This window comes from Pan paniscus, chromosome 9 (assembly GCF_029289425.2).
Source record: "Pan paniscus chromosome 9, NHGRI_mPanPan1-v2.0_pri, whole genome shotgun sequence".
NCBI lineage: Eukaryota > Metazoa > Chordata > Mammalia > Primates > Hominidae > Pan > Pan paniscus.
The window spans coordinates 62,680,254-62,698,938 of record NC_073258.2 but is presented as its reverse complement, the minus strand read 5'-3'; the positions used below and the strand labels follow the sequence as shown (position 1 = coordinate 62,698,938).

The 18,685-nt window shown below is 55.8% G+C and overlaps 1 protein-coding gene across 9 annotated transcripts in view; it reads left to right on the top strand.

The window, feature by feature from the left end:
- SYT7 (synaptotagmin 7) overlaps positions 1–15,557 on the top strand; it is a 65,745-nt gene extending 50,188 nt beyond the window's left edge. For all 9 annotated transcript variants that reach the window (XM_008953864.5, XM_008953868.5, XM_003828453.5 and 6 more), the window contains 5 exons: positions 2,740–3,010; positions 6,396–6,565; positions 6,987–7,101; positions 7,654–7,853; positions 12,126–15,557. In XM_008953864.5, coding sequence (XP_008952112.1) covers positions 2,740–3,010; positions 6,396–6,565; positions 6,987–7,101; positions 7,654–7,853; positions 12,126–12,230 — 861 coding nt within the window. In that variant the 3' untranslated portion in view covers positions 12,231–15,557. The remainder of the gene's footprint in view (positions 1–2,739; positions 3,011–6,395; positions 6,566–6,986; positions 7,102–7,653; positions 7,854–12,125) is intronic.
- The last annotated feature ends 3,128 nt before the right edge of the window (positions 15,558–18,685 follow it).

The window sequence follows — 18,685 nt, the reverse complement described above, 5'->3', positions numbered from 1 at the left end:
AGGCTGACTTCTGCTGGTGCAAGCGCTCAGGAAGCACCTTCCCTGACTGTGATGGGGTGGCCAACCTGGTTGCCACAGAGATGGCTCTGTCCCAGCTGAGTAATTAGGGCTCAGGGTTGTGGCTTAAGAAAGCTGGGAGTGGGCATAGAGCTGCCACCCCTTTCTCAGGTGAAACCTACCTGGCCAGCCCAGGCCTTCCCAAGACCACACTGTTTGGCAGCCAGGAGCCAAGGGACCAGAGGGACCTCAGGTGCGGCTGAGGCCAGCTGGGCTTCAGTCACCAGCAACTCCACCCCAACTTCAGAAGCAAGGGGGAGGGCGAGTGATCTTTGCTGGCACTGTCTACCCATGCTATGCCCCAGGTGCTCGATCCCTCTGCCAGTGGGTCAGGTCGCGGGGCAGAACTCTAGAAGGAACCCCTTCTAGCTCTCCCAGGACCCCGCAAAGTAGGTCTCATGGTCCCCACTCTGCAGATGTAAAAACAGGGTCAAAGGGTGTGGGGCTGGCATGAGCAGGGAAAAGAGCGTCGGGAAAAAGCAGGCTGTGGGCAGGAAAGCCACATTCTCAATGGGCCTGCGGTGGCGCTTGCAGGTTTGTCTGGGTGGGGGCTGGAGGGAACATCTTCTGCTGTAAGGCAGCTCGGTGCCCCCAACTAGGCAGGACCGGGGTAAAGCCTCAGACTCTAGATCTGAGGGCAAGAGCAAGGTGCAGGTGGAAGGACACTCAGGATTCCTGGCCGATAAACTGGGTTTCATTCCCACTGGCCATTCAATCGCAGGTGACTTGAGGCAAGTGACCTAACCTGTCTGTGCTAGCAGCCACAGTTGGAACACCGGGAAACTGTTCCAGCTGTGTTCCAAGTGTTCCAGCGGGAGTGCCTGCCTCATTGGGATGTTGTAAGAGGTCAGTGAGGACAAGGCACAGGGCACAGGGCAGGGTCTGGTGAGGTGGGCGGCCAGCCAGTCTAAGATAGTTACTGCTGTGAGTGTGAGGCCGGGTGTGTGGCTCATGCCTGTAATCTCCGCACTTTGGGAAGCTGAGGCGGGCATATCACTTGTGGCCAGGAATTAGAGACTCGCCTGACCAACGTGGCAAAACCCTGCCTCTACTAAAAATACAAAAATCAGCCAGGCGTAGTGGCACGCCCCTGTGGTCCCAGCTACTCAGGAGGCTGAGGCATGAAAATCGCTTGACCTTGGGAGGTGGAGGTGGCAGTGAGCCAGGATTGCACCACTGCACTCCAGCCTTGGCAACAGAGCGAGACCCTGGCTCAAAAAAACAAAAAACTATCATGAGGGTGATTCCGACGCTTTTCACCTGGCACGGTGTCTGTGGGTCTTTGCCGGCTTGAGGGGAAACCTCAGTGTTGCCCTGGGGTGTGGGCCTGCTTTAGTGAAAAGAGCAGGATTTTGAGTCAGAGAGGGTTCCTACTGCCGTCAGCCTTGGCCATGTGACTTCACCTCTCTGAACCAGTCTCTTCAGCTAGAGGGTGGTGACACCTGCCTCGCCTGGCTATTGTCAGGATTCAGTAAGGAGACGGCGATGCGAGAGTCGCTGGTCATGGTAAGAGCCCACTGGATGCATTATTATTATCTGTATTATTTAGTCTTTCAGAGCCTAGGGCTGCCTCTCCAGGATGAAGGAAGGGGCACAAAGCAGGTTTCTACAGGGGAAGTTGGGGAGAGAAGAGATGCCTGCAGTTTTTCTTAACTGTGGTACCCAGGGTCCTACTTCTGTCCCTCATCCAGTCATCACGGGAGATTTTCGAGCCGGGGTACCTGAGCCATACAGCCCCCTAACTGGGTCTGTTGTGGTCAGTGGTCTGGGGCTCAGGCGGCTGGGGGGTGGGTAGGGTTCTAAAACCTCCTAGGTACTACTGGTGTGCTCACAGGTTCAGACACGTGGCTGGGAGACCCTCCTCCCAGCTGCTTCCTGTGGTTCGATGTCAGAACGGGATGAGATGCTCACCCTGCCTCTGTGTGACTGTCTGTTGCTGGGTCAGCCCATGCGCCCTCCCTCCCAGCAGTCCTCAGCCCCCATGGACGGTACAGTCATCTGAGGTGCCTTTTACACAGCACTGATGCCCAGGCCCACACCAGCCCCATCGTCAAACTGCTTGGGGACGGGGCCTGGGGAGTCTGCAATTTTCTTGTCCCTAGTGATTCTGCCTTACACAAACAGACGTTGCTCCTGAAAACTTGCCTCTCTCATTTTGTAAATCACACCATTCTCCGCACCCTAGAGAGTCACTTTCCAAAGAATTGTTGCGGTAAACTCTTTTGTGATGTGAACAGCCTCCCTCATCTGCTGTGTAGCCCAGGTTTGTGTCGGTGCATCCCACAGTTGGCCCTACCGTGCCACGAGAAGGCAGGGAGGTCTGGGGGGCTCAGGAACCCCAGCACGCGCCAGGGCAGCTGCAACCAGGAAGGCAAGGCAGCTGAGCTGGAGCTTGGGGCAGGCAGCAGGCCCAGGGCTGCGAGGAGAGCCTGGGAAGTGAGTGTCGTGCATACCACTCTAAGGTTCAGGAGACAGGGCTGTCTCAGCTCTGCCCTCCCCCTTCCCCTCCCCTCCTGGGAGACCCTGGTCAAGGCACCTGCCCTCTGAGCCTGAGCAGCGTCCGTGGGATGTGACTGTGGGCTGGGCCACCGCCTCTGGCCTCTCACCCGTGCTAGCCAGCGGTGGGGACATGGGGGAAGCAGAATCCTCCCCAAACCCTGCCGGCCTCTCCCCCACCCCCAGCTCTCCCCAGGCTCTGAGGAGGATGAGGCCCACGAGGGTTGCAGCCGAGAGAACCTGGGCCGGATCCAGTTCAGTGTCGGCTACAACTTCCAGGAGTCCACGCTCACCGTGAAGATCATGAAGGCCCAGGAGCTGCCGGCCAAGGACTTCAGCGGCACCAGCGACCCCTTCGTCAAGATCTACCTGCTGCCCGACAAGAAGCACAAGCTGGAGACCAAGGTGAAGCGGAAGAACCTGAACCCCCACTGGAATGAGACCTTCCTCTTTGAAGGTGAGTCTAGTGCCACCTTCCCCCGCCATGGTCACCTCTTGCCGTCTACCATCCCCCTACCCAACCACACATGTGGCTACATGCACAGACACATATGTGTACACACACCTGCAGGCCCACAAATGCACAAACACACATGCAAGCAGATACACTTATGTGCACACCTGCATGTGTGCACAGGCACAGATCCACACACGTGCTCTCGCACACGCCCACACAGGCAACGTCCTGGCCCGGTTAACCTGATGCGTTTTGTGTCTAGTTGGGATCAGGTCACAGGAGCCCAATGGAGCCAGCATCACAGCCAGAGGCCGAGGAGGGAAGCTGGGCCACCGCCTGGTGTTTCAGCCCAGACACAGAGCTCATCCTGAGGAGGGCAGGGAGGGAGGGAGGCACCCGTAGGACTCAGAGCTGGAGCACTCTGGAGCCACCAGATCATAGTGGTTCAGTGCACAGGCTGTGGCCCAGGCTGCCTGGGTTTGAATCCCAGCTCTTGCCGCTTACTCGCTGCGTGACCTTGGGCAAGTTCCTGAGCCTCCCTATGACTTGGTTTCCTCATCTACAAAATAGAGATAATAATAGCGAGGGTTCAATAAATGAGTGAATTGTAAAAGCACTTAGAACAGTGCCTGACACCCAGCAAATGCTTAATACCAGGTTGTTAAACATACTCCATCTGTTGCCGTTCTCTGACCCCCTCCCCCGCATGGGACAGGAACCACAGCTCTGAACCATGCCTGGAGGCCGCTGAGACAAATGTCCTTTCTCTCTCCTGCAAGCCCTCTCTGAAGGCCGGTCTTTATCTCTTATCTCTGAGGATTCAAGGTAACCAGGAAGCTGGGCGTGTGATTAAGGAGTGATTTCTATCCCAGGGCCTTTGGGTGCCAGGACCCTGCTTAGACAAGCCGTAACCCTTTGCCAATGGCCCCCGGTTCAACCAGGGAGAGTAAATCCCTACTCCAGCTGCCCCAAGCCCTAGCCTTCCAGAATCTTCACCGTGTACCCCAGGGACCTTTCCCCACCTGCCTTCCCAGCCACTTAGCACCCCACCTCTTCTGCAAGATGACAGCCAGGTCACCCACTAAATGGCACTGAGGGTGAGCAGTGAGTGTCCATGTGTTTCTGGACGCCCTCCTTTGCAGGCACCATGAGGGCCCATTTAGAGATAGCTCAACCAGCAAGAGGTTCAGCTGTCTGGAGGTATATGTAGGCAGCTGGCAGGGCGAAGTTTTTGAGCAGAACTCTAATCCTCCGGTCTCTTCCACAAGCATGTACCCAGCAACAGCCATGAGCTGGGCACTCTTCTACGTACTGGGGATGTAGAAAAGAATGAGGCACCATTATGGCCCTCAAGGCATTTCTGGCCTAATGGAGACACAGATGTGTAGATAACTCAGCCACACACAGCATGACAGGAGCTGCAGGAAGCCAGTATGAGCTCCCTTTGGTGGTGCTGAAGAACATTTCCCAGAAGAGGGGCCATTCAAAATGGGTTCTGATGGATGAGTAGGAGTTTGCCAGCTAGGAGCCTGCCTCCTCTGGTGTTGATGAGAGCTGACTGGGGTGCAGTGACCTCTTGGAGCTTCCAATATTCCCAGAACACTTGTCCTCATGCATTTTACCTGAATTGATGCCAAGGGTCCCCTGGGCAAGGTCCCTGGGAGGCTCTGAAATAAGCAAGACACAGCTTCCCACAATATGAGGAAAGGGACCCTGAACAAATTCAGAGTCTCCTCTTCCAGCTCACCTGCTCCTGTCAGAGCTCCTGGGTGCTGCCAGAGTCTCTGGGGGAAGGTGCTGGAATCTTCTAGAGCTCTTCCTTCCCTTCATCTTCTGCACCAGCCAGGCTGAGGTTCCAGGCGTCCTCCTTCCTGCTCATACCTGGTTTCAGAATCTCCTCACCTCAGGCCTCCAGGCTGGCCTGTGCCCCCCGGCACCTCCTGGGCCAGTCCCACCTCTGACTAAGCCTCCAAAGAGCTAATGACTCCTGGCTTCAGACCTTCACCTGGCCCCCTCTTCCCTTCTGCATCCCATCCAAGCCCCTTCTGCTCCTCTCCCTCTGACCTTAGCGGACACCTCACCTCAGCACAGTCCTGCTGCTCCATCAGGCCATTTCATTGGCATTGATTCATCTGTTCAATTATGCATTCACTTAACAAATATGTATTGAGTGCCTACTATGTGCCAGAAGCGGTGTTAGGCACCGAGAGCCAGTGGTTGGTAACAGAGAGGCCTTTCTGGGAATCCTTGCCTTCCGGGAGAGCCAGACAAAAATCAGGGAAAGAGACAGAGAAATCTATTACCGCGTGTGTTATGTTTTGCGGAAAAAAAGGTGCTAGAGCAGATAATGGGATCCGACACTCTCTGGGGTGCCAGGAAAGAATGCTGAGACCTGAAGGATGAGAGTAGCCAGGAGGGGGGTCATGATGGGGCCAGTGTGTGCCCGGCCCTGAGGCGGGAGGAGTCGGGGTGTTGAAGGGCCAGGAAGGAGGCCGATGTGGCTGGAGCCCAGTCATTGAGTGAAGAGCGGTCACAAGCCAAGCAGGGAGAGGACAGCCGGGCCAAATTGTGGAAGGACTTGAAGCCAAGGTAGGGTGCCCGGCTTTTATTCTAAGTGCACTGGGAGCCATTGAAAGGCTTTAAGCAGGAGCATATCATGATGGAATTTCTATTTTTAAAAGGTCTCTCTGGCTGCCACATTGAGAATGGACGGTAGGAGAAAGCGTGGATGCGGGGAGGGCGGTTTGGAGACACTTGCAGCTGCCTAGGCAAGAGGTGCCAGCGGCTCGGATGAGGGAGGTGGCAGTAGAGAAGGGGACGCTGCGGTAGGAAGGATGGAAGCACAGGCAGGAGGAGAGGGGTGTGGAGTCACAGGACACTTGTCACCTCCTGCTTCTGTGCCTTTGCCTTTTCCCTCCCACCGATGCTTCCCCATGTCCCTCTGCCCTGAGTCCTCCTGGGGCCTGCGTACTGGCAGCTGTGGCCACCTAGACAGAGCCACTTGCCCAGACCCGCCTCGGGACGATTGGCAGAGGCTGCTCAGCCACTGAGATGGACACAAGGTGCATGGGTGAATGGATGATCGCAGTTCTACTCTTTACTAGCTGGGAGTCTGGGCAAGTACTTTAAGCCGTCTGAGCCTCATCTGTAAGATGGACGAGATGCCATTCACCTTGGAGAATTGTTGAGGGAATCCCATGAGATGGTGACAGTTCTTGCTAGCACTTCAGTAAGGTCTAATTGCAATCCAGTGTGCCTGCTGGCCCGGTGGGGTGGCAGCGGGAGGGCACAGGGCCTGCCTCCTCTTCCCAGGGCCTTCCTTGCCTCCCAGGCCCCGTGCAGCCCCTCTGTCCCCCTCTTCACTCACACTCATCTATACCCCCAGGTTTTCCCTATGAGAAGGTGGTGCAGAGGATCCTCTACCTCCAAGTCCTGGACTATGACCGCTTCAGCCGCAACGACCCCATCGGGGAGGTGTCCATCCCCCTTAACAAGGTGGACCTGACCCAGATGCAGACCTTCTGGAAGGATCTGAAGCCATGCAGCGATGGGAGTGTAAGGCCCCATGGGTGGGTCTTAGCTGGACAGGCAGCAGGGCAGGGCTGGGAGATCTGGTCCCAGACCCTTGTCAACCTTAGGAAGGCCAGGAGGGCTGTGGGAGAGGGTGCAGATGGGTGGACCCGATGGAGCTCAGCCCTCGCTAGCAGTCAGAACATTGGTGCTTGGCACTTGGGGGGACTCACCCGATCTGTAAGAAGGAACCTAGGGCTGTGTTCAGGGAACAGGGAGGCGATGGTGACCCTGGGAGGGGCAGTACACACACCTGCCAGATGGGGGGAGACAGAGTGAGACAGAGGTGACAGACAGGGGCATGGGTAAGCGCCAAGGTCAGGGTAGAGGGGACCTGGGGGCAGCTAGGCCAATCAGAGAGCTCTGCTAGCCTAGTTCCCCACACCCCTCCTGTCGTGCCTCCCAGGGGAGCCGAGGGGAGCTGCTCTTGTCTCTCTGCTACAACCCCTCTGCCAACTCCATCATCGTGAACATCATCAAAGCCCGGAACCTCAAAGCCATGGACATCGGGGGCACATCAGGTACGGGGCTTCTCCAGCAGAGGATGGGCGGGCCGGGGAGGTGCTGGTGACACAAAGGTTACACCGGATGTGGAGAGCAGGGTCTGCAGTGGTCCTCACCCCAACCCGCCACACCCCCACCTCCAGTCCTCACTCCTTACCCTAGAGACCCTGGGGCCCCCCTTTGGAGCACCCTCATCTCGGACTCTGTTCAAGAGTCAAGATGTCGGCATCATCCTGGACTATGTTCTTCCAAGAATCAGAAAGAGGGAACATTGTGGGAAGACCTGGGTTCTATCCCCAGCTCTGATGCTACTTGTCTGAGATTTTGGGCAAGACCTGGCCTCTCTGGGGCTCGGTTTCCTCATTGGTAGTAATAGGAGGGCCCCAGGTGATCGCTAAGGTCCATCTGCTGATTCTCCCAGGTCCCTCTTGTTCTTGCCTGGGTCTTTCCTTGCCTCTGGGGAAAGCACACGGCCCTCCTGCCTCAGCTTCCATTCCTGGAAGGGGAAAAGGATCCTAGGAAGTCCCTCCCCCACGGTCCCTCTAACCCTTCCCCACTCCCTCCCCTAGACCCCTACGTGAAGGTGTGGCTGATGTACAAGGACAAGCGGGTGGAGAAGAAGAAGACGGTGACGATGAAGAGGAACCTGAACCCCATCTTCAATGAGTCCTTCACCTTCGATATCCCCACGGAGAAGCTGAGGGAGACGACCATCATCATCACTGTCATGGACAAGGACAAGCTCAGCCGCAATGACGTCATTGGCAAGGTAGGGGCGAGGCAGGTGGTGTGGTGCACCTGCTGGCACCAGTGAGGCTCCGTTCCTTAAAAGAAGCAGCGGGGGTAGTGGACGGGCACAGGCTGGACACCAGGAGAGATTGGGATCAGTCTCCTCTCCTCTCAGGCCTCTGTTTCTTCATCCAAAAATAAGGGGATGAGATGACCCCCTCCCTAGGGTTCCTCTCTGAGTGTCCTCCTATGGGTAAGTCAGCTCAGGACAGACTGCCAGCTGAGCAGGGAGAAAAGGAGTGCAAGAGAGGAATGGCCTGGATCTCAAAAGAAAGGTTTACTGGACAGGATGATGACGTTGGAGCAGTATTGCCCGGGGTCCCATCTGCACAGGGTGAGCTGCGTGGGGCAGTGTTGGGAGCTGCAGTCAGACTCCAAAGACCTCGTTTCAGTTCCCACTCCATCTGCCGATAAACAACCATATCACCTTGGGCAAGTGGCTCGGCCTCTCCAAGCTTTAGTGTTCTCATCTGTAAAATGGAGCAACTAATACTGTCCCTGTAGAACTTTACAGGGTGGCGTAAGAATTGCTTGAGGTATGTGGATGTTCTTCTTGTAGAAAGTTGGCCAGGCACAGTGGCTCATGCCTGTAATCCCAGCACTTTGGGAGGCCAAGACGGGTGGATCATCTGCGGTCAGGAGTTTGAGACCAGTCTGGCCAACATGGTGAAACCCCGTCTCTACTAAAAATAGAAAAATTAGCCGGGCATGGTGGCGGGTGCCTGTAATCCCAGCTACTCAGGAGGCTGTGACAGGAGAATCCCTTGTACCCGGGAGGCAGAGGTTGTAGTGAGCCAAGATTGCAAGACTGCACTCCAGCCTGTGCAACAGAGAAAACTCTGCCTGAAAAAAAAAAAAAAAAAAAGGTGATCTCTTCATATCACGTAACCAAAAAATTCATACCTGACCTTGAGTTTTCCCAGGATGGGATTCTGTGACATAAACCCTTCCATGTTTCTACCTTAAAATGTCTACTCCTGTGTTTATTTATGGTTTAGTGTTGAGAGCATGGGCTCGGGAGTCAGATTGCCTGGGTCCAAATCCTAGCATTACTTTTTAACGCTGTAACCTCTCCGAGCCTCATTTTCTCCTCTCAAAATGAGAGTGGGATGGTCCTACCCTTACAATGTGCTGAGAGGATTAAGTAAGATCACACAGGTGAGCTGTTTAGCATAGGACTTGGAACATATGTTAGCTAGTATGATAATAAAGGGGCATGTATATCCATTCAGGCAGGACAGTTTGACCAGGAGTATGTGAGGAACCAGTGCTCAGGGCAGTCATGGAGGAAGGGGAGATGCCAGGAGTGAGTGAGGGGCACATACCTGGGCATTATCCTGTGTGGGGGAAAGGGAAAGGGGGACTGGATACCCACAGGGAAGGGAGCTGAGTTGGAGGCAACCCTCAGACAGATGGGAATGGAGAACTCACCTGCTGGGGTGAGGGAAGCAGCCTGGCCTAAAAGAGGAGAGCTTGCCCTGCTTGCCATCAGGTATGGCACGGGGAGTATGACTGGCCAATCTGTGGTCACAGGTGAGACAACTCCCCAGGACATTGCCACTCATACTCCAGAAAAAGTATGTGGCCCTCCCTGGCCAGGGCTCGGGTCCTGCCAAGCACCCCCTTTGACCAGCTCAGCCCAAAGGCCAAGTGACCATATCTCCTTTGATGTTCTTTTGAAGCTTCGCCTCTTGGTGTCGGATGTTCCTTAGATACCAATTAGAGCTCCTTCTGAAATAGGCCTACCTTCTGTTGGCTGAACCAAAGCAAATGTGGATTTGTTCTCACTTTGGCCTGGTAACTTACGGAGCCCAAGGATCTCTGAATCCTTCTGACTCCCGGCTCCTGCTCAGCCCCTGGAAGCCAAGAGTCTGCCCCTTGTCTGCCTGGCATCATCCAAGGCTATCAGTATCATGCTGGGCTGAGGTTGCAATGGGGGCAATCCCAGAGCAGGGCAGGCCCACAGTGGCCCTAGAGCTCCGTGACCTCCAAATAGTTAACCAGCTCCAGCAGGATGGAGCCGCTGGCTGAGAGAACTCACCACACAGAGGCAGGCCACTGTTCCCAGCTGAGCACATGACATGCACCATCCCAGCTATCTGTGAGGCAGGTACAGTCATCAGCCCGCTTTACAGAGGAAGGTCTGGGGCTAAAAGAAGTTCCACCATATGTTACAGAGCTGGAGCTTGCTCCCCATCCTTTTCGTTTTGTTTTGTTTTGTTTTGTTTTTTGAGATAGAGTCTCACTCTGTCACCCGGGCTGGAGTGCAGTGGCACAATCTTGGCTCACTGCAACCTCTGCCTCCTGGGTTCAAGCGATTCTCCTGCCTCAGCCTCCCAAGTAGCTGGGATTACAGGCATCTGCCACCATGCTGGGATAATTTTTGTATTTTTAGTAGAGATGGGGTTTCACCATGTTGGCCAGGCTGGTTGAACTCCTGACCTCAAGCAATCCGCCCGCCTTGGCCTCCTAAAATGCTGGGATTATAGGCATGAGCCCCCGTGCCTGACCTCCCTATCTTTTTTTTTTTTAGACAGAGTCTCACTGTAGTCCAGGCTGGAGTGCAGTGGCACAATCATGGCTGACTGCAGCCTCGACCTCCCCAGGCTCATGTGATCCTCCCACCTCAGTCCCCCAAGTAGCTGGGACTCCAGGCACGTACCACCATGCCCAGCTAATTTTTTTGTATTTTTTGTAAAGATGAGGTTTCACCATATTACCCAATCTGGTCTCAAACTCCTGGGCTCAAGTGATTCTCCCACTTTGGCCTCCTACAGTGCTGGGATTACGGGCGTCAGCCACTGTACTCCTCCACTGAGGCCACAACCATCCTTTTTTAAAAAAAAAAAAATACACTGTTTATTGGCTGGGCGTGGTGGCTCACACCTTTAATCCCAGCACTTTGGGAGGCCAAGGCAGGCAGATCACGAGGTCAGGAGTGTGAGACCAGTTTGCCCAACATAGTGAAACCCATCTCTACTAAAAATACAAAAATTAGCCGGGCATGGTGGTGGGCACCTGTAATCCCAGCTACTCGGGAGGCTGAGGCAGGAAAACCACATGAACCCAGGAGGTTGCAGTGAGCCGAGATCGTGCCATTACACTCTAGCCTGGGCGACAAGAGTGAGACTCGGTCTCAAAAACAAACAAACAAACAAACAAACAAACAAAAACACTATTTTTGAATAATTTTAGATTTACAGAAAAGTGGCAAAGATAGTAGAGAGAGTTCCCATCTACCCTTTACCCAGCCTCCCCAGTTGTTAGCATCTCACATTTGATGGGACATTCGTCACAGCTTGAGGAACCAACATGGGCAGTGCGTTGCTGTGAACTAGACTCCGGCCGTTATTTGTATTTCACCAGTCTTTCCGTTAATGTCCTCCTTCTGTCCCAGCATCCAATCCAGGACACCACATTGCATTTAATAGGCATGTCTCCCCTGTCCCCTCTGGCCCATGACAGTTTCTCAGTCTTTCCCATTCTCTATGATCTTAACGGTCTTAAGGAATACTGGCCGGGTGTCCTATAGAAGGCCCCATGTACCTGTTTTTTCTCCAATGCTCATACTCTTAATCACCCCCAAGTCCCAAAGCTGAGGTCAGCTGGGCCAATCCTGGGGGTTCCGGAGGGATTCATGCATGCAGCCGCCTGAGGCTGCGAAGCAGGATTAGGCCAGTAGCATAGAGCTCCAAAGACCTGGATTTCAATCCCTCTGCACCACTTATAAACCCTGTGACTGTGGGTAAGTCTCTTAACTCTTTGTACCTTAGTTTCCCCATCTGAAAAATGGAGATAATCATATAATCCTACCTCACAGTTGTAGGATTTGATGATCTATGTGTATGAAGTCCCTAGCTCAGTACTCACATGTAGCAAGTGCCCAGGAGTTGGGAATGATTATAATTCAGGGGGGCTGGACATCACCCAACAGATAGGGCAGGGAAGGCCATGGAGACAAGCTGCCTCCAACCCCACCTTCCAGACCCCACTGCAAAATAGGTTGGCAGTCTAATTCCGAGAGGCCTGGCGTGCCCAGGCTTGGGGGTGTGGGGGTAGACAACCAGGAAAATAGATCAGGCTGACTGGGGGAGGGAGGAGGGCGCCTCTGTGGGGTAGGTTGTCACAGCATGTGGAGGCTGGGGGGCCACAGGCTAGGGTATCATGGTGGAGTTGGGGTGTCACCCCTGTGGGGGAAAGGGCCAGTGCCCTGGAGCCTGTGCCGATGCCATCGTCTCCCCTTTCTCCCCAGATCTACCTGTCCTGGAAGAGCGGGCCAGGGGAGGTGAAGCACTGGAAGGACATGATTGCCCGTCCCCGGCAGCCCGTGGCCCAGTGGCACCAGCTGAAGGCCTGAGTGGGGCCAAGGGAGGCCCAGGGGGCCGAGGGCCCAGGTCCCCATCATGCCCTCACCACTTTATGCACAACGCCCGGCCTGAGCCCCCTGCCATAGGGAGGGGAGGACCCTGAGGGCTCAGCCAGGGAGGGGTCCCAGGACTCAACTGGGCCCCGTTTCTAGGAAGTACCAGCCCCATCCCCCACAGTCCAGCTCGGGGGAAGGGGCTCTGGGAGGCATTTTCCTGCTTTGCCCCTTTTCTTCCTGACTTACTAATACTAAAGAAGTTGGGGGAGCTCGAGAGCCAGACGGCCAGACAGGCAGACCCCTCCAGAGGCCCGCCAGGTGGGCATGGTCCCCCATTTTCTTTAAGGCAGCACCTGGAGTGGAGAGAGGCCACTCCCTCTCCAGCCCCCGATGTGGACCCAGGGAGGGGAGGCTGAGGCGTTTGGCCCCGGCCTGGCCAGGAGAGGCCCATCCCCAGGGCAGTTTCAGGTGCCGGCTGGGCCCTGAATGTCGAGGATAGTATATAGCCCGCTCCTGGGTCCGGGAGCTGTGGCCCTTTGTACTCATGTTGTGTCCATTGTGTGTGTGCGTGGGGACAGAGGCCTGGAAGTGCGGAGGACTATACAGAGAAGGCAGGTTTTGTGAAGGCCAGGCAGGGTTGGAGGCCGGGGGTGTGAGAGGAGAGGCCCATAGGGCTGAGTGGGGTCGGGTGAGGCAGAGGTCAGAAACAGAAGAGCTGCAGTTGCTAGAGCTGGGCTGAGAACTGGGCTGCCTCCTGCCATCCCCCCATCTCCTCCCCTTCTCCCCTTGGTGCCCCCCTCTGCTCAGAATCTGAAGTAGCTCCCTCCTCAGCAATTTCATCTCTTGAACACTGGCTCACACCTTTTAGGCACCTACTGTGTGCATAGCATTCCACCAGGACTCAACTCCCTTCCTTCTCAGGGGGTCCCGAGCCCCGACTAGCTTTGCCCTAACTCCTTCATCAAAAGACCCCCCGCCAGCTTCCCACACCTCATACGCAGCCACATCTGCCCTATTCTCCATGCTTTCCAGCTTGCCTGCCCTTCCTCATCTCTCCCTGCCTGTGCAGACCTCCACCCTTCTTTCCTCCACCCCTCCATCCCCCAATGCTTGTAGACCTTCCATTCATTCCGTCTCATCGTGCGTGGTCTCTGATCGTCCATCACCTGACCTTCTCCAGGACTGTCTTCTCACCCTTCCCCACTCCCTGGTCCCCGGGAGCAGCTCCTTCTGCCCGACTCACTCACAGTGCAGGGAAAGGAGGCAGGGAAAAGACCAGGATTCTGTGAGTTCTGAGGTTGCCACACACAAAGAAGCTGTGGTTTCTCTGCCTCGGCCACTGATGAGACTAAAACTAGCTTCCCCTTGGAGACGGCAGATTTCAGGCTGATCCCTGCTTAAGCCCTCTCATCCCCACGCTGGTCCTGGTATTGATACAAGACCCAGCTGGTGACAAAGCCTCCAATCCTGGGGGTCCACGAGCCTGGGCCTGACATTCCCAGAACTACCGCCAGGTGGCGCCAGGCCCCCACAGTCTGTGGCCGTGGTCTTAGCCCACAGTTCCACTCTGGATGGGCCTGTGACACCCCAAAGAGAAGAAGGGGACTCTGGATAGGGTCCCCACATCCAGGGCGTGGGGAGACCATTGGCATTTGGGAAGCATTTTCCTTCGATCGGCTTCCCCTTGAGCTGAGCATTCTGCTTGCTGCAGTAGATGGGTCGCCTTTTGCCCACACCGAAATTTTCTGAAATTGAATCGCACACCCCCACCATTTCCTCTCCCTGGGATCTGGAGGAACATCATACATAGTAGGTGAATCGTTTTGTAGAGTGAAGAATGCTAATGTAAAGCAAATAGTCACCCACGTTCCTTGTAAATCCAAATGTTTCTATATTGTAGCTTTGCTTAAAATGGGGTCGGCCCCAACTGCATCCTCCTCTTTGGCGGGCTGGGGAGCGGCCCCCAGCCGGGACGGGAGGGCAGCGACCCCGAGGCCTCGTGGACGTGGGAGAGAGTGTGGTGGGAAGTCTTGAGCGGAGGAGGGGATCTGCCCTTCTCCACTCCTCCCTTGGATCCGCCTCGGTTTCCTGTCCCCCCACCACCCGCCTGCCCCGCGGAAGACCGCCCAGTGAGCCAGCCCCCACCTTCCAGGCGCCTTCGCCTGCTAGGGAGTCCCCTGGGGATCCAACCAACTTGTATCGAGTGGGCAGGGCAACGGCTCCCCCTTTTCCCGAGCCCCGCCCCCAGAGCTCTTAGCCAATCCTATGCAGAGAGCATCTCCTGGCAGGGGTCTCTTCCCAACCAGACCCCACCCAGGCACATTAGCGACCAGGCTTGGGCTTCCCCAGCGCCCCACCACCACCACGTGCAGGTGGAGCTCTGGGATGCTATGTTGGGGCGGCAAGCGGTGGGCCGAGGGCCGGGTAGGCTAGCACGGGAGGCAAGGGTGGTATGGGATGGGGCGGGGGCGGTCTAGGGCAATAGGAGAGCAGAGAATGGGGGAACTTGAGGGTGGGGGGAGGGCACCGGAGCCTTGCCACCATCCCAGGACTTTGGGCAAGTCACCCGCACTCCCTGGGCCTCGGTTTCCCCATCTGTAAAATGATGGTAATAATACTTCACCTACCTCATAGGGGAGGTTGTGAGGCCACCATCACCTGACCTGGGGGTCAAGGCAGGAGGACTCCGAAGGTGCTACCCGTGAGCAAAGTGTAATTACCGAATCCTGACTGCAAGGCCCACCTGCCCCTCCCCCACAGAGCCTCCAGAGCTAGCTGAGGCCAACGCAGGCCCATCCGTCTCTTCACTGTGTCGCAGGCCCTTTCATGGGCCTCGTCTGCCATCTTTGTGGGTGCCCTAGACTTAGTCCTTATCTTGTCCTGGTTTCCTTTCTTGTGACCATCTCCCCATGAAAGTGCTGTACAAATTCCACCCGCCCCAGGACCCCCGCACCTGCCCTCTGGCACCAGATGCCGGGGAAGGGACAGAGGAAAACAGCCACAAACAAGCCAGGGGGGCTCCCCTGAGTCCCCCAGGGGTGGGGATTGGTGGCCACTGTTTGTATGTTCTTGAGTGCAAGTGTTTTATAAAAAATAAAACAAAAACCCACCATCACAAAAAAAAAATTTTTGCAGCGAAGAGAAATGAAGAAAAACTGAAGAAAAAAAAAACAGGAAAAAAAGAACCATATAAAATTTTTCCACCACACATACCCTCTAAGCCAGCAAGATTTCCTCTTTGCAAAATCATATTTTTGTGGGAATGGGCCCTGCTTTTTGTGGCAAGGCCTGTTCTGATTAATAAAGGATCGTGAAAAAGTAGGGCCTTGGCTGTTTCCTCCGTGGGTCCCAGCCCTCCCTCACCTCCCTGGGGGCAGAGGCAGTGGGGTGAAGGGGATGGGGGCCCCGGGGCTGAGCCTCCCCTCAGTGTGTCACCTTTGGGATTTGACTTCACTGGTGACCAGGCCCTTCCCGAGTGTCCAGCCATCCTCAGATCTCTATAGAATATGATCCCACTGGCTTCCCAGAAAGCAGAGAGGCAGCTACATCTCCCAGATCAGGCCTGACACAAGGCTTTTTGGGAGTAGAGTCCTCTCTAGGCCTCAGGGGTGCCCTCCAGGGTCACCCAGCCTGACATCCCCTCCCTCAGTTCCCAGAGGACACTTGCCACCCTCCAAGGCAGCTCAGACAAACCAAAGGGGGACGCTCCAGCTTTCCCACCACCATCCACGGGGCCACTGTAGTTTCAGGCCAGCGCCTCCTTCCTGGTCCCTGAGGTGGGAAAAGGAAAGACAATGAGCTCTGTGTCTGTTGGCTGGACCTGCGGCTTCTCTCAGCCCTCTTCTAGTTTCATTCTTTAGGATTAGAAAAGTCTCTTCCACTCAATAGAACAGATTCCAGCCTGAGGTGTGGGAAGCTGGGTTGTAATCCCTTCTGCAGCCTCTGTGGCCCTGGGCAAGCTCTTTCCTTCCACCTTTGTATTCTGGCCACAACAAAGCAATAACCATCCCCATCCCCTGCCCTTTCTTCCCCACCCAGCCCAGGGGAAGCTGAGCCCCCGCAGCTCTCAGAGTACTTCAGAAGGAAGGTGCTACATCTGGTTCAGACACAGGCACAAAAGGAACGAGCACATCCCCATTGTCATGTGTCCACCTGCTGGCCCCTGCCCCCACCAGGAGTGAAGCGGGCCATCCCATCCGCCCTCTGCTCCCAGCACTTGGGGCCAGCAGCTGCCTCCCGGAGCTGCACTAAGTACCCCATCCAAAGCTGTCTGTCCCTCATTTCCCACAACCTGGTTTAGATATCACTTCTGATCTCTGTTCCAGAGATCAGAGGAAGCCCCGGGGTCAGGTAAGTAGCCTCAGGGGCTCCCTTGGCCAGAGCTTCTGTTCAGGCGCTCTCCGTGAAAGCAGCCCTGGAAAACTGAGCCTGAAGTCAGAGACAGCTCAGGCCCAGCACAGGGGGCAGTCCCTTGCCACTGGCTCGGGCCCTTCCCTGGACTTTTTGCCTTCCTCCATTTTTGCTTCTCTGGGTCTGTCTTTGTCCATGCCTGCTCTGAGATGTTCCCCCACCCCTCCCTGTACCTGGGACCACCGCCCTCTGGTGTTTTCTTTCTCCTGTGAGTCCCCCCCGGATACTGCTGCTTTCTGGAAGGCTGTCCTGGGTTACGTCCTGCGCTCCTCTCCCTCCCACGCAAAGACAACCAGAAGGACAAGGCTTGAGCACGCCGATGCCCCAGCTCGTGGCTCCCCAGACCACCTGTTTCCCGTGAAGACGCCCCGTTCCCCGTGTCTGTGTCCTGCGTGTATGTGTCGTGTCTTGTGTAGATTGTGAGCCCCCTGGGCAGGGATCCCTGTCTGCATACATGTTCCATGTGGCACGCCCGGGTGTGCTAATAAACGTTCATCTTCAGAACAAGATCGCCAGGTGTCTTGGGGAAGCTTTGGGACAGATGGCTGAGTAAGCCAGTGTGGTGGCATGGGAGGCAGGGAGGGACTTCTGGGTAGGGCCCCCAGCTCCAAGAACCTGTTCTCCCACTTTCCTGAGTCCCATGAGGGTGGGTGGGAAGGGGGTGAGGAATGGCATTCACAAGGTTGGAAAAGGCTCCAGGCCTGGGTTTCTGCTGCCACACTGGCCAGCAGGGCTGCTTGCCTGGAGGCTGATGGGGGCGGGGGCCTCAAGAACAGGCGCAGTTCTCAGCCATTCCATTCCACTCACAGACCTGACTGCCAGCCAGGGACCAAGCAGCTCTTCTGTGACACAGTGAGCACTGGGTTGGGAGTCCTCACACCGCTTACGGGTGAGTCACTCGCGCCCACACCCCCCCCCAACCCTGTTTCTTGCCCTGCCGCCTCCTCTGCCTTTCCCTCCACTTGGTTCCCACAGCAGGAAGGAAGCTTCTTGCTCTGACCACCAGCGCCCTTGGCCTCTGCCCCTGAATCCCTGGTACAAACATGACTCTTGCGGAATTTCCCTGCCCTATTCCCCCATGGCCTGCCCACCTCTGACTGCCCCAGGACGATGCGGGGAACTGCAGAGGCAGCCCATCCATCCCGTCCCATTGTTACAAGCGTCCCTTCCAGTCTCCCCTGCCCCCTGCTCCCCAGAGGCCAAGTGGGAATCACAGGAAGTTGTGGGTGGGGGAATGCTAGGACTCCTAATACAGTGCTAGCTCCATCACCAAGGGGAGCCGTGACACCCAGTTGTCCCTGGCAGTTAGCTCCCTCCCTACTCACACGGAGACAGAGACCCTCAATCGTGCTCTATAGCATCAGCACCCAATTTAGCCAAACTCAAACTTTCCAGAAGGGACTGGCTTCTGAGGGTGGAGAGCAAGTGAGTAGCAGGGCCAGGGACAGAGCCCATTCCCATTCCCTGGGGGAGCGTCTGCTCAGCTGGCAAGCAGTCATGGCTGCGGGTGCCACGTTTGACAAAGCAAAAGGGTAAGGCCCTGAGTGCCTCAGGATGGCCCGGGGGACTCATTGCCAGGACTTTGCCCCAACCTAGAGTCCTCAGGTGAGAGCAGCAGGGGAGGAGGTACAGGGAAACAGATCAGACAGAAGGAGGAGACCTGAGCTCACTAATGACAGCAGTTATTGCAGGTGACCATGGCTGCCTCTGCACCCTGCTGCTTCTGTGTCTAAGATTTGCATGAAAGGAAGGTAGACAAACCCCTTGCATGAAGTATTGAGCTGCAGCATCAGATCTAAATAAACCCAATTCCTTGGGCCAGGTGCAGTGGCTCACGCCTGTAATTCCAGCACTTTGGGAGGCCGAGACAGGCAGATCACCTGAGGTCAGGAGTTCGAGACCAGCCTGGCCAACATGGTGAAACCCCGTCTCTACTAAAAATACAAAAAATCAGCCGGGCGTGGTGGTGCGCACCTGTAATCCCAGCTACTCAGGAGACTGAGACAGGAGAACTGCTTGAACCTGGGAAACAGAGGTTG